This window comes from Phyllostomus discolor, chromosome 1 (assembly GCF_004126475.2).
Source record: "Phyllostomus discolor isolate MPI-MPIP mPhyDis1 chromosome 1, mPhyDis1.pri.v3, whole genome shotgun sequence".
NCBI lineage: Eukaryota > Metazoa > Chordata > Mammalia > Chiroptera > Phyllostomidae > Phyllostomus > Phyllostomus discolor.
In genome coordinates, this window is record NC_040903.2 from 100,949,938 (window position 1) to 100,965,620 (window position 15,683).

General features: G+C 38.8%; 1 protein-coding gene across 2 annotated transcripts in view; it reads left to right on the plus strand.

Annotated features, from left to right (window-relative positions):
* SPARCL1 (SPARC like 1) overlaps positions 1-15,149 on the plus strand; it is a 51,394-nt gene extending 36,245 nt beyond the window's left edge. The window contains exons 3-11 of one of the 2 annotated variants that reach the window (XM_028507374.2): positions 25-201; positions 577-1,500; positions 3,027-3,099; positions 4,152-4,270; positions 4,740-4,860; positions 6,373-6,509; positions 8,340-8,488; positions 9,085-9,233; positions 14,717-15,149. In XM_028507374.2, coding sequence (XP_028363175.1) covers positions 25-201; positions 577-1,500; positions 3,027-3,099; positions 4,152-4,270; positions 4,740-4,860; positions 6,373-6,509; positions 8,340-8,488; positions 9,085-9,233; positions 14,717-14,745 — 1,878 coding nt within the window. In that variant the 3' untranslated portion in view covers positions 14,746-15,149. Of the gene's footprint in view, positions 1-24; positions 202-576; positions 1,534-3,026; positions 3,100-4,151; positions 4,271-4,739; positions 4,861-6,372; positions 6,510-8,339; positions 8,489-9,084; positions 9,234-14,716 lie in introns of both variants that reach the window. The other variant, XM_028507372.2, reaches the window with a different exon arrangement.
* Positions 15,150-15,683: the final 534 nt, after the last annotated feature.

A 15,683-nucleotide genomic window follows, 5' to 3' on the forward strand; every position in this document is an offset into this window, starting at 1 on the left:
ACAAACCAGTTTTTCATTTTCCAGACAAATGCAAGGTTCTTATCTGGCTATTCCCAGCCAACTGCTGATTCCTTGAGTTCCATACAACAGGATGAAGTGTTAGTAACACCTGACAGCACTACAGTGCCCATTTTAAGGGCTGAAGATGCAGAAAATGACAAGGAAACTGCAGCATCTGTAGAAGTCCATCCCAACATTAAGGTAAAAGTCACATGGTTGGTTATGCTAACATAATTTCCAAATTCTCCAAAGGTTTCCATTTCAAAGCATAGTCAAAGAGATCACTTCATTCTTATCTCAGTTTACTTTCTTTAAAGGTGATCATATCAACTGCCTCCAATCACTAGAAGAGTCATGAGTTTTACTTCTTGGGCTGAGGTGCTATATCATTGTTTAATTTCACAAAATTCAAACTCAAGTAAAACTTGTAGCTATAGAATGTGAAGAACATTATACAAGTTTACACATTTTATGAAGAAAAAGAATAATAAATATTGAATGTTGGCTTATGAATTGTAAATGTGATATATATGTTGAATTATCATTTGTTTAAAAATAAACTTTCTTTCTTTTAAGGCTGAAAAATCTTCAGTACAAAAGTTGAAGGAAGAAAACCATGACCAGCCAGCGGATCAGGACCAGAGTCACAGCCAAGAGCTGGGATTACATGGTCAAGAGGAAAGCGAAAGTGCCTTTCTTGAGAATTCAGAGTACACACCAACTGAAAGTGCATTGGACCTAAAAGTAGATGTGAGTGAACCTCAAAAGAAAAAACTTGTAGAGAACATTGATTTCCTTGCTCTTAATGTTAGTTCCATTGTAGATTCTGACCAACAAGAAAGCATCACAGAAACAGAAAAAAAACAAGAACAGCTTACAATTGATTCACATCCTCATTTGAACAGGAGTAGCGAACATGGTGAAGACCTAAGTGATCAAGAAAACCACCAGCAAGATCCAAACATTCCCAATGGAGAAGAGGAAGGTGAAAAAGGGCCAGGTGCAGTTGGTACCCACAATGATAACCAAGAAAGGGAGACAGAATCTCCCCCAGAGCATTCTAACAGCAAGCAGGAAGAAGACAGTACCCAATCTGATGATATTTTGGAAGAGTTTAACCAACCAACCCAAGTAAGCAAGATGCAGAAAGATGATCTTGAGCAGGTTCACCAAGAACAAGAACAGGGTAACTCCAATGAAGAAATGGAAGAGGAAACTATTTCAAAAATCAATAAACACAATCAAGATACTGAATGGCAGAGCCAAGAGGGAAAAGTTGGCCTTGAAGTTATCAGTAACACAGAGGAGATGGAGAAAAAGACTGTTTCTGAGTCTTTGTTCATAGAGCCCACTAATGATGGTGATGATGGCCCCAGACACAGTGCAAGTGAAGACTATTTCATCCCAAGTGAGGCCTTCCAGGAGGCTGAAAGGGCTACTTCCAATTACCATCACATCAAACATGAGGAGCAAAGAGAAAGAGCACATGAGAATGAGAATGTAGGTACCAGTGAACCTGGAGAATCCCAAGGGGTGAGATTATTTATGGCAATGTTTGCTGATAAAGCAGTTAGCTTTATCAAGAAACAGCCTTGAGCTTTCTCTACACTCTACCAGTCTCCTGTACTTATCTCTATCAGTATATTACTAAATACACTACAATTATTTCTTTTCCTCTGCATCTGTTATTAGGCTAAAAGTGCTTGTTTTATCTGTGTTCCCCTAGAAAGCAGACCCTGAATTTCAGTGTTGGTGGTTTTTTTTTTTTTTTTTGAAGTTCAGGGAACAAAGAAGAGTGGGGAAGTTATACAGGGAAGGAAAAGAAGCTAATCAAAGGTACCTGATGAAAGCCATTTGGACAGTGAGAGAGCTGGGGCATTTACACAGGCTGAGAATTGCCAGGAGAAGTGTTTGTTTGTTTTTTTAACATGTTATTTATTTATTATTTTGAGAGAGAGAGAGAAACATCAATGTGCAGTTGCTGGGGGTTATGGCCTGCAACCCAGGAATGTACCCTGGCTGGGAATTGAACCTGGGACACTTTGGTTCCCAGCCCATGCTCAATCCACTGAGCTACACCAGCCAGGATGAGAAGTGTTAATTGCCTAGAACTTGCAGTCTGTCACTTGAGCAGGTTAAATAGAATTACATGGCTTTGAAGCCACAAAGACACAGATGCCGCAGTTGAAAGTACCTGGAGCTAACCAGAATGGTAAACTGACAGATACAAGGGGCGGGAGGCACTGATGACTGCTGCTCCAATGCCTTGTCAGCGTCCTGTCCAATCAAGTTGAATTAGCAAGGTCTGCAAAATGCTCTAATAAGAGATCCAGCAATGTTTGTTACTTTAGCTACAAAGATTAAGAAGGACTTCAGCTACAACTTATTAAGAAAACACACAAAAATAATAATTGGGATACAGCAGAGAGAGGGGTGAGAAGCAGATTGCTATTTGGTTGTTTAGTCATTTGGAGCTTTCATGCAAGACCCTGACAGCCACCCACCAGGAGGTTTTAACACAGCTTTTGGTGGGCAAAGTCAATGATAACCTCAATTACTGAGAACTCTTTGTCATTCTAATGTGGAATTTTTCTTACACTTTAGAAACTGGTAAGAAACATTTACCAGCAGCTTTACAGAGACTTCTAACCACAGAACTGCATGATGATATTATATTTCTGCTCTTCTCCCAAGTCCAAAGGGGAGGCTCCAACTTTGCTCCTGATGTTAATACCAACTTTTATTAACTAATCTCCAGAGATACAGGACTGAATCCAGTTTATGACGATAGAAATAGCTCCTGTATTCAAAGGGTTACTGTCTATTTCCACAGTTGGGATTGGTGTCTTTTTTTGGTATCTGAAAAGATTTGGATAGGAAAAGCTTTGTGAAGGTATGCAGAGTAGAAACATAAATCATATAACATAAATTATATATAAATTATACTATATATAAGACATAAACTATATAAGTTATTATATATAGCTTTCCAATAGATTCAAACTTCTCCTTTTGTTATTATAAAGGCCAAAAAAGCAGAGAGCTCACTGAATGAAGATGAAAGTTCAAGTGAAGGCAGCATGAGGGTGTACAATGTTGGTGAGTATGGGCTAAGAAAGCTGTTTATGACCATGTCAAGGAAGAGACGGAATAGGCCACACTGGGCTATCACTATACCTTCATTGTGACTACTGCACAGAATTCTCCTCACCCCAGTTCTCCCCAAGGAAATCTCTCATAAATTGTAGACATTCTCTTGCACACATTTGATACACAGTAGTCTACCCCATTTGTGGCTATGCTTTCTACAGTTTCAGTTATCTGCAGTCAACAGCAGTCCAAAAATACTACATTTTCCCAACCATCAACATCATCTGCTCCTGACAGCCAACCATCAACATCGTCATGATGATCCAGGATCACCCAAAGCCAATGATCTTCTTCTTAACGTATCGTCAGAAGGTCAATAGTAGCTTAACACTACTTCTCAATGCCTAATTTCTAAATTATACTTTATCCTAGGTATGTGTGTATAGGAAAAATAACATACTATGAGGTGGTTACTATCATCCATGATTTCAGGCATCCACTAAGGGCCTTGAAAAGTATTCCCTGCAGATAAGGGGTGGGGCTACTGTACAACTATGGGTAAATGTGTTTACAAACTGGAAGTCTTCTTGCAATATTACTGCAAAAGATAGAATTCTTTTTATCTAAATTCTTTTTGCTTCTGAGAAGAAGTAATTTTATCTTCTTGATTCTTTAATCCATAATTTACTAGTAAATTTAGGCCCCATATTTAATTAAGACACAGGTACCGATCACAAATATTTCACATTTTAACACAACAAAATTCTCATGGCTTATCTGAACAACTTGTACAAAATTACACTATAGACTTCAGACTATGACCATTGCAGGCAGACCAAGAGTTATTTGTTTTTTCTAAATCTCTGATCTAAAGTGCACAGAAAATCTGGGCTATTGTGTAAAATAGTCTGATGCCATAAAGCCCCACCTGAAAATTTTATTAAAATAGTTTCTAACATTTTCCCAAATTTTCTCTTATTATTGAAGGTGGAGCTAATTATCTGGGTGAATTTGAGTTTACATATTCAATTTAGCTTATCCTGTTCAAACTTTTCTCTTAGATTCTTGCATGAATTTCCAGTGTAAAAGAGGACACATGTGTCAGGCTGACCAACAGGGAAAACCCCACTGTGTTTGCCAAGATCCAGCGACTTGCCCTCCTTCAAAGCTCCTTGACCAAGTAAGTATTCTACAAACTGGTCTCCAAGGGGCACCAACTAGTGATTTAAATGAAAGGAGCAATTGAAATTTTTTGTTAAAAAAGGTAAAAGCCCAGGATACCATCTAATATTTGAATTAATATTAAATAGGAACAAATGTCAGGAAAATCAAAGAATTTCACCTGTGCCCTAAAGTGGTAATAATGGCACTGATCTATAAGAAATCACTTTAAAATTCATTCTATCTTTGGAACATCTTCAGTTTTCATTCTACTGGGCTCATCTAAAACTAAATTGCCATCACCACTGGTATAATTTAGTTGACATTTCTGTGCCAAGTGGGACAGTTATGATTTTAATAACCTCACCTACCTGACCACATGTGTTGCACAGCAGTTCTACCAAACAGACCATGAGCTTTAAGGAGCAGAGCGTTTTCCCAGTAAACATCTGGAAACATGACCTTTTCCTCATGCTTATCTTTACTAGGTTTGTGGGACTGACAATGAGACCTATACTAGCTCCTGCCATCTGTTTGCTGCAAAGTGCAGACTGGAGGGGACCAAAAAGGGGCACCAGCTGCAGCTGGATTATTTTGGCGCCTGCAAATGTAAGACTCTGTCACTACTGCTAACCACCATTGCTGAGACAGTTTGGGGTGAATCTGCATATCTGAATAATACACTTACATGTACTCAGACACAAATGGGAGAAAACTAATGTAGTTCTGATCCCAGGCTGCACATTAAAATCAACTGGGAAGACTTAAAAAATAAGAAGAATGTGCAGGCTTTAACTATAAGAGATTTCAATTTTGTTGTACTGGGTTGGAACCTTGGCATTGCTTTTCATTGGTTTTTGAAGTAACCTAGATAATTTTAATGTTATCCAGGGCTCAGAACCACTGCATAATGTTATCCACTTAATAACTGAGATGGAATTTTGCTAAATTATTTGTCCCTTTCTCTCATCAAGTTAAGCCTCCACCAAGAAGTTTAATGACAGCATCTTCTTCCAGAAATTTTTTTTAAATTGTCTTCCGTTCCCAGGATATTCTCAGTTGTCTTTGGATCTCCTCACAGCTAAGTGATTCTCCACATTAGCTGGGCTCTCTAATATTTTCATTTCTCTTCTCCTTATGGACCCATGAGAGTATTAAACTTCTCAGCCCCTCAGCTCCTTTGACTTTAGATGTTGCCATGTGGGTTCTTTGTCCAAGGAAATTTGAGCAAAAATCTTCTGTGTGCATTCTGGACGCAGCATGTCAGACCTGGTGCACAGTTCTCCATGCCCCCTTTTCCTTGTGTTGAGATAGTGTTGAGATGGTGGAGTCTGCATCACTCTGAGCTCCACAGAGACTGCAATGAGCAGAGAGCCCTCCTGCCAGCTGGTGTTGGACTTGTAGCAGGTCCAAGAAGCAAATCTTTGATGTAATGTACCACATGATATCTCTATAGTTAACACTGCTGTCTGGTATATTTGAAACTTGCTAAGAGAGTAGATCCTGAAAGCTCTCAACACAAGTAAAGAAAAAAATTTTGGAACTATATGAGGTGATGGATATTAACCAAATGTATTGTGGTAATCATTTCACAGCATATGTGTGTCAAGTCATTATGCTGCATACCTTAAATTTATAGTGCTGTACTTCAATTATATCTCAACAGAACTTAAAAAGCAAATAAACTTTGTTCCTTTAAGTCACTAGGATTTAAAATTATTACCTTGTGACTATAGAATAGGCTAACTTCTACCTTTTCTTTTTTTCCTCTAATAAATAGCTCTTGTGTCCTCCACCTCTAAACTCCAGTCTCTGGTTCTAGAGAAATGGTTCTCAGCCATAGCTGCACATTAAAATTACTTCTGGAGCCTTTGAAACATCCTGATGCCCAGGCTTCACCCCAGAGCAATAAAATCAGAATTTCTTCGAATGGAAGCTGGCATCTGATATGTTTTTTAAACACGCAGGGCAATTCTGCTGTGCCACTGGGGTTAAGGGTCACTGTTGTGTTGACTTGGTGATGAGGATGCTGTCAGTAACCATGCTTCCTATTCTGAGGACTCCTATAGGACAAGAGTGAGCCCCAAAGGTTAACACTGATTTACTTTCTGGTTGAAACAGCTATTCCTCCATGTACGGACTTTGAAGTGACTCAGTTTCCTCTAAGAATGAGAGACTGGCTCAAGAATATCCTCATACAGCTTTATGAGTCTGACCCTAAACACACTGGATATTTAAATGAGAAGCAGAGGAATAAAGTAAGTTATCCACAATCAGCTCCCTAAGTGTGTGTCTACAAGGCCTGAGGAAAAAAGATATCAGGGGGTGTGATGGGGGAGGGGCACTATGTTCCTCTGCATATAGCAAAAGCTCACTTTGCCTCCCTAAGCCTGGCTAGCACATACAGATAAACAGAATAAGAGTGGTCACATTTCTTGCCACAAGGTATGGGATATGACCAAATCATCCCATTCCTATGCAAAGGGCAAAAGCCTGAGCAAGGGCTCTTCACCTCATACCTAGAGCAACTTCTGGTTCAGCAAACTGAACCTCAGTTCAGCATTTATATACTCAGGCCTAGACATGTTATTTCAATCAAATTGTCTTTTGCCCTTATAAGCCAAACATAGATTTATGATACAGGAGAATTTGTTACTCACAATGTCAGTAATATATTAAGATTAAACTGAGCAGAATATTGATTCCAGAAATTCCCAGGAAAAATGTATTCATCAGATAGTTATTAAGTGCATCCTAGGTACCTGGAATTGATTAATGTGCTGGAGATCCAGCTATGAACAAAATAAAAATCTCTGCCTTTATGATCTTACATTCTAGACAAAAAGACAGACTCAACAAATAAGTGTATATGTATGCATTTAAATACATGTATATGTATATATTTATACAGGCAAATATCTATAAAATATGTCAGGTGGAATAAATGTGCCATGAAAGAAAAAATAAAACAAGAAGGAGGGTGTGCATGAACTGTATCAAATACTATGTGCAGGTTGTGAGGTAAGGACTAAGAGATGGCCACTGATCTGGAATGTGGTGATTGGAGTTGGACCTTGACAAGAGCTGTTAATGCAGAGTAGAGAGGAGAAAAGCTTGACTGGACAGGGTTCAAAATAGAATAAGAGGAAGAATATGGAAACCGCAGATATAAATAGTATTTTCAAGACATTTTGCTGTAAAGGGAAAAAAGGGAAATAGAGTGGAAGCTGTAGGGGAATGTGAGTTTAAGAGTTCCCCTCTGCCAGTGGGAGATGGTAGAGGATAATTGTGTACTTCTGGAAATAACCCAGTAGAGGAGGAAAGATACCCAACTGCCACAGGGTCTTCTTGAGTAAATGATAAGGGGCGGGCTCCTGAGCATCAGTGAGGGACGTGCTTCAGTTGGTTAAGAGTACAGGAAGTTTCATGCATGGTGTTAAGAAGGGCAGTTCATAGATGTGGTCACGGGAATGGCTAGAAGTTCCAATCTGACTGCTTCTAATTACTCGGTGAAATAATGGGTGATGTCACAAGCTGAGAGTTTTCCACACATTGCCCCCAAATAGTTCCCACCCTCTTTTTTCAATACATCATCACAGAGAGTCTTGAGAGCATTAGAAACAAGGCAGAAATTTCAATGAGGGTGGCCTGACAGTATCACAGCAGGACTGAACTGAGACTGAGCAGGCAGTGGGTGGCAATACACTGAGGATTAAGAAAGGAATATGCCACCTGGGAAGTGCAGGACTTCCCACTTACTAATCAACAGTTTTGCCTAAATCAGTTTACCCCTTTTCAACTAAACCTTCTCAGAGTTTTAAGGAATGCAGTAAACACTATTTAAAAGAAAAAGTCAAAACAGCCAAATTTGTTCTGAAAAATTTTTTAAATGTTAGCTGTTATTCAATGTAGAAAGAAGAAAAGCTGTAACGTTCATTAGAAAGTGTTTCTTCTAGTCTCATACAATGGCCTGGGCTTGTTTTCATCTGACATGTTATTATTACTCTTCAAGTAAGGTTTAGCAAGAGATCATTTGATTACACTTCTCTGATCCTCTGATGTCCTGTCTTGTCGCTTCCTAATTACAGGTCAAGAAAATTTACCTGGATGAAAAGAGGCTCTTGCCTGGGAACCACTCCATCGACCTTCTCTTAAGGGACTTTAAGAAAAACTACCACATGTATGTGTATCCTGTACACTGGCAATTTAGTGAACTTGACCAAAATCCTATGGACAGGTAAAAACTCTTTAAGTTCCCATAACTAAGTCATCTCCCTAATATAATGTCTAGTTATCTGTACAAAGAACATTCTAAACAGATTTAGGAAATTTCCCATTTTTAGTCTAGAACACCGAAATGCCAAACAAATGTGGTTAGGTGTCTAAACCTACAACTGCTTTGGAAATAACAGATTATGGCCACATCCCAGCTCCCAAATTCACTTGTTAGGGTCCAGCCTCCCATAGAGACTCTCATAACTCTCATTGTTGATCATAAAGTCCCAAGATAATTTGATTGGCCCAGTTTGGGTCAAGTGCCTACATCTGGAATAGTCAGGCATGACCAGATTGGACAAGCTTGATTGCTGGGGTGCACCCCTATAAATTTAGGGTAGACAGAGGACAGTGAGGAAGGAAACTTTGTGAATCGATACTCCAAAAGCCGTGTATCTTACTCATAAATAGTTTATTTCATTTGCAACTTTTCATGAGTGTACTACTTATTTGCCATACTCAGCAACCTTGTGGAAGAAAAATGCCCTTGGTGATTTTAAGTATTAACTTTCATACACAAGCCACCCAGTTAATAGGCTGCCATTTGTATCATTGCAGAGTTTTGACACGTTCTGAACTTGCTCCTTTGCGAGCCTCTCTGGTGCCCATGGAACACTGCATAACTCGCTTCTTCAATGAGTGTGACCCCAATAAAGATAAGCACATCACCCTGAAGGAGTGGGGCCACTGCTTTGGACTTAAAGAAGGTAAATTCATTATCATTGTCCAGACAAACCCTGAGCCCTGTAGCCCTTATAGAGCTAGGTCCCACTGTGCGTTCAAATTGAAACCTAGACACAACAAGGTGACGGTGTTGCAGACAGGACGCCTTAAGAGTAGGCGCTGTCATGGCAAGGTTAATTTTTACTCCCTTTATGATACTCTGATTTCAAAGAGTAGCAAATGTGAATATTTAGGGAATAACTACATTGAGGTCTCAGCAGTTGGTAAGCCTGAGAAAATGATGTGAATCCAGAGAGTTGTGCCAAATCTCAGAAGAGTGTACTTTTTTTTAAAGTATATTTTATTGATTATGCTATTATAGTTGTCCCAATCTTTTTCTCTCCTATATCCTCCTCCACCCTGTAGCCCCCCAACCACCAGCATTCCCACCTCCACTTAGTTCATGTCCATGGGTCATACATATACGTTCTTTGCTTCTCTATTTACTATACTATTCTTAACCTCCCCCTGTCTATTTTGTACCTACCATTTATTCTTCTTATTCCCTTTACCTTTTCCCCCCATTCTGGCCCCTCCCTCTCCCTGCTGATGACACTCCATGTGATCTCCATTTCTGTGATTCTCTTCCTGTTCTAGTTTTTTCTTGCTTTGTTTTTGTTACTGATTTTTAGGTTCAGTTGTTGATAGTTGTGAGTTTGCTCTCATTTTACTATTCATAGTTTTTTATCTTCTTTTTCTTAGATAAGTGCCTTTAACATTTCTTATAATAAGGGCTTGGTGATGATGAACTCCTTTAACTCGACCTTATCTTGGAAGCACTTTTATCTGCCCTTCCATTCTAAATGAAAGCTTTGCTGGACAGAGTAATCTTGGATGTAGGTCCTTGTCTTTCCTGACTTCAAATACTTCTTTCCAGCCCTTTCTTGCCTGTAGGGTTTGAGAAATCAGCTGATAGCTTTATGGAAACTCCTTTGTAGGTAATTCTCTCCTTTCCTCTTGCTGCTTTGAGATTCTGTCCTTATCTTTAATCTTGGGTAACTTAATTATGATGTGTCTTTTCTTGGAACCAATTACTTTGGGACTCTCAGAGCTTCTCAGACTTCCTGGAAGCCTATTTCCTTTGCCAGATTGGAGAAGTTTTCCTTCATTATTTGTTCAAATAAGTTTTCAATTTCTTGTTCTTCCTCTTATCCATCTGGCACCCCTATAATTCAGATGTTGGAGCATTTGAAGTTGTCCTGGGAGTTCCTAAGCCTCTCCTCATTTTTTTTGAATTCTTGTTTCTTTATTTTGTTCCAGTTGGATATTTATTTTTTTCTTTTGTTTCATATAATTGATTTGACTCCTGGCTGCCTTCCCCTCACTGTTGGTTCCCTGTATATTTTCTTTCACTTCACTTTGTGTAGCCTTCATTTCTTCCTTCATTTTGCAACTGAGTTCAGTCAATTCTGTGAGCATCCTGATTACCTGTGTTTTGAACTCTGCATCAGATAGGTTGGCTGTCTCCTTGTCACTTAGTTCTTTTTCTGGAGTTTTTATCTGTTTTTTCCCTTGGGCCATACTTCTTTGTCTTGGAGCACCTGTTATGTTTCAGGAGTGGAGCCTTAGGTATTTGTCATGTCACGGCAACCCTCTTGCAGTGTTGTGGTGCTGTGGGGGAGAGGTCAGAAAAGGAACAATGCTGCTTGCTCAGCTCCCATCCCACTGTCTGTCACTTCCCTCACTTCCCACAAGCAGACTGTGCTCTTTCAGGAGCTGATTCACAGATGGGTGTGTTTGTGTATGTTTTGGGACCCTATGAGCCTCTCCAATGGACTCTGGTGTGAGACAGGAAGTTTCTCCCACTGCCACAAACCCCACAGATGTTTCACCACCAGGGGTTTTGAGTTTTTAGTTTTCTGCTCTAAAACCTGGATTTTGAGATCTGTCTCACTCCCCCGTTGTTCCTCCCAGCTTATCTGCGCACAAATGTGGGATCTCCCAGGTGGTCTGCTGCCATGCCTTGCCTTGCCTTGCTGTGTGTCCTCTCCACCCAGGCTGCTCATCTCCACCCCTCCATACCAGTCTGGATGAATGTTTCTTTATTTCTTGGCCTGGGACTTCCATGCAGTTTGATTTTCTGGCAGTTTGGTTGTTCTTTGTTTTTACATTGGTTATTATCCTTCTTGTGGTTGTGCAAGAAAGTGAAATGTTTCTGCCTACACCTCCATCTTGGCCAGAACTCAGAAGACTGCCTTCTGAGGGAAGGATTTTATATCCTTTCTAAACCTGGGTACTAAACTGAACTTTTGAAAGTCATATGTAAAGAGTAAAATGGCTAGCCTCGCTCTGCCATTGGGGAATTCATTACCAACACAGTGGGAATTGGGTCTTACATCACACGTTGTGTCCCAGTGTTATTCCTTTAATCCAAAAGTGACCAATTACTTCATCTTCAGTGACAAAAATAAAATATAATATAATATAATATAATGGAACAAAATGAAAAGAGGGTTCTTTCTTTACCCCACAGTGGAAGTATTTAAATTTAGAATTTGTTTTACTGGCTTATGTCTTAATTTACTTCCTTTTCTTTTCCTAACTTAGAGTTGTTTTTATGAGCAAGCATGTTTACAATAACTAAGATTTGAAAGATGTTAAAAAATATGCATGTGACCAAAACTGCTTGTAGATTGTAAATGAACAATGAACATCAAATATCTAAAGCAGGAATTCTATACATATATTCACAACATACATGTAGAATGACATGTAATTAAACAGTAAAAGAAAAGTAAGTTCCTCAAAGGTCAGAATTTCCCAAAAAGAAGTAACTTATGTGACCTTCACTTTAAAAATATTCTTTATGCATATACATAATGCCTTAAATTTAGAGAGACAGAGCTGAGAGTATGGTTTAGTTATTTGTTCATAAATAGACAAACACAAAAGGTTAGTTTTTGTCTCTTCAGCATTATTCTGTGAAATAAGCACTGTAATGAACAAAGAATGTATATTTTTGTAAGCAACTAGTTCTGGGTATTAGTTGTCTATCGCTGAATAACAAAGCTTAGAAATTTAAAATCCCTCTCACAGTTTCCAAGGGTCAGGATCCCAGCCATAGTTTACTCAGATGGTTCTGGCTGAGGATCTGCTCTAAACTCCCTCACAGGGCAGTTGTCAAGAGGCTTCAGCTCCCCAGCACGTGGTCCTCCCCATAGGACTGCTCACAGCTTGACACCTGCTTTCCTCCAGAGTGAAAGATCAGGGGGAGAGAATCCAAGCCTGAGGCCCTGATATCTTTCATAACCTAATCTCAGAAGTGACATATTACTTCTGCCATATTAGGGTCACACAGACCAAACCTGCTACAATGTGGGAGGAGATACAGGAGGTGGGGATCCTTGGAGCCATCTTGGAGGCCGGCTGGCACATACAGTTTATACCTTGTCAGCATTGATAAAAAAAATAACGTTATTAAGACTCAGATGTACAAGGAACATGTATAAAGGACCCATGGTGGGGACTGACTGGGGAGGGGCAGGGCAGGGGAGCAAAGGGGGAAAAATTGGGACAACTATAATTAAACAACAATAAAAAAAGTAAATAGAGACAAAAAAGACTCAGATTCATACAAATAATGCCAATTTCTGTTCTAACACCTATTCTATAAGCATAGTACTTACAAATTCAAATATATCCAGAAAAATCGTCCCATGTCTCCAATTCTCATGTTAAAAGATACTCAAGTACAGCTGCCCCACCTATTCCACTCCATTTGGAAGAGGGAATAACTTAGCTGGAGCAGGGCGTACTTACTTAAGAAGCCTATGCCCTTCTATTTGGAACTGGATTGAAAAGGTGAATTTGAACCATTTATTTAAAAAAACAAGTCACACTTTGCTGTTCTTTGTAAACTTATAGCAGCTCTTCAGCCTGTAGGCTCACTCAGGCTCTGTGCTGGTCAGTTGTCTGGGAGGAGCAGGAAGAGCTTAAGATTCAGTGACTCGCAAAGCTCCTAATGGTCTTGTTTGTTCACTGTGGTTTGGCTGTGATTACATTATTTTGAAGAAGGGGAAAAATTATCACACAGTGAGGCAATAAAGCAGATATGAAACACTTGGTCAGAACAAGTAAACATGTTACTGCTTTGGGATACAGCTAGGGAAAGCAAAAAAAAAAAATCTCTATTTGTAAGTATACCCTTTATTCCCTTGGGGCTGATAATTCAACAGAAGACAAGACAATTTTAGCCAGGGTTTTCCTGAATTTTAATTGCCTTTGATGTGAACTAAATGTGCTCAAATACTCCAGCTCTGTCATTAACTATCTATGTGAATTAGGACTTGCCACTCATACCCAGCAGGTCTCATTTTCCTGTATAAAAGTAGTTCAGTTAAGAGAAGGAGGAGTCTTATTCACTACCCAGGACATAACATAGGTGTACTTATTGACATATATCACACTAATCTTTAGAAAACCTTCCGAATGAGACTAATAGGGTAAATAAGTCAGATCACGCAGGTCCTACCAAGCCAGTTAAAGACATTATGCTAGGTGCACTGAGATATCACCAAAGTGTTTTAAACAAGGGAGTGGTTTCATTGAATTTGTATTTAAGAAAGTGTCTTTTGGTTATGTTGTGGAGAAGCCAAAGAACAGTGGAGATGATACTGTGGTAAATTCGGGCAAGAAAAGATGAGAACTTGAACTAGGGCAGTTACATTAGAGAAAAGAATAATAAACATAAGATTTGGATTAAAAATATAAATGTACTCAAGATATATTCAAGAATACAAGCCTATTCAACTATATGCTAAATAAGTAAATTTATAAGTAAATCTATGAGACTATTATCCCAATTTTACAATGAAGCCTATGCTCAAAAGAAATATACCAAAGCTCATAGTCTTTCCCACTCTTAGGACAAAAGGAAGATTTATATTGGGCAGGAAAGTTACCTGGTGCCCCTACAGGGCAGTAGTTTAGTATGCTTCCAATTAATCTGCTTTAAGTTTTTGCTCAACAATTACTGAGTGAGGCCGGGCCATACTGGTAAGTGGTCTTATATCCCCCAGAGGAGGCTGTTTTCCTCTACACGTGTGGCAACATGTTCTTTTCCAATTATTTGATTGAAAATTTGATGTAACTGGCACTCTACACCTCCTTATTTCCATTATGTTTTAGCAACCCTATAGATTAGCATACTTGCACTCTTGGCCGGGCTTCCCCTCAACATCCTCTATCAGTGGTTCCCAGCCCTATATCAGAACTACCTGCAGAGCTTTCTAAAAATGTACATACCATTGGCCCACCCCTGTGGCTTCTGATTCAGGAAGCCAAGGGTGAAGCCTGAAGTTATATATTTTTAAAAGTTTCATAGGTGATGTCTATGTCCTACCAGGGCTGAGAACCATCGTGCTGCCTTATTAATTACTGTTCCAGTCCTTCAGCTCTGTCATTTGTTCATATTACTCTTTTGTCTAGTTTCTAAAAATGTGCTTTGTTTTGTTTTCATTTTTTACAGAAGACATAGATGAAAATCTCCTGTTTTGAATTAAGATCTGAAAGAACTCAAACTTCCCAGCATCATCTTCTGTTCTGGCCACTTCTGAAATACGTGCAGCCATGACACTTGTAGATTTAATTTAGCAAATGTTTGCATGTTTGAGAAGACAATGAGTGTAATTGCTTGATAACTGTATGTGCACCAGGCATTTAATATTAACTTTGGAAATAAAACTTTAAAATTAAGTAAAGTCAATAAATGCAAAATACTGTATGCTGTTTGTAAACAGGAGCTTAATGCATCACTCCACATCCATTTGTGAGATAGATTCATTTTGTCCATTACACAATATGCATGTCAAGGAAATGGAATAATGCTCATTTGTTGTTAATGTATATTATTTTCAATGTCTTAATACTCTAATAAAAATCCATAGAATCCCAAATGCTTATTCAAGTTTATTTCTAGTCATTTATTTAAAGACCAACCCAGGGCTCACACTTCATATCTAATTACAATTTTGCTTCTTAAACCCTGCAACTAAAAAAAATTGTGAGTGTGACTGGGAAAAATGCTTCCTATGGGAAACAAACATTCAGTTGTTAGATGGTAGTTGCTCATGAATGTCCTTTGTCATAAGTTTAAACAGAAAAAAAGGAGGGTCTTTACCAAATTCAATGAAAATGTGAATGATTACGCACTACTCGATGCAACTAATTTTAGCTTTTACTCAGGCATCCATATATGTTTAGAGAGAGGGTAGCCCTGAAAAATTTCCACACATTTCATGTCCTCAAAATATAGTAAAGATAACATGGACAGTGGAGATTCCTACAGTCTTGATGGCCAACATAGTCAGAGATAAATATTAGTACTGTAAGTTGAAAGTAAGAAAATTTATCATAAATGTGTTCTCATTTGATCTCTTCTTTGGTAACTATTAATACAGTAAAAGCTAGATTGCAACAGTATAAAAGTCACCATA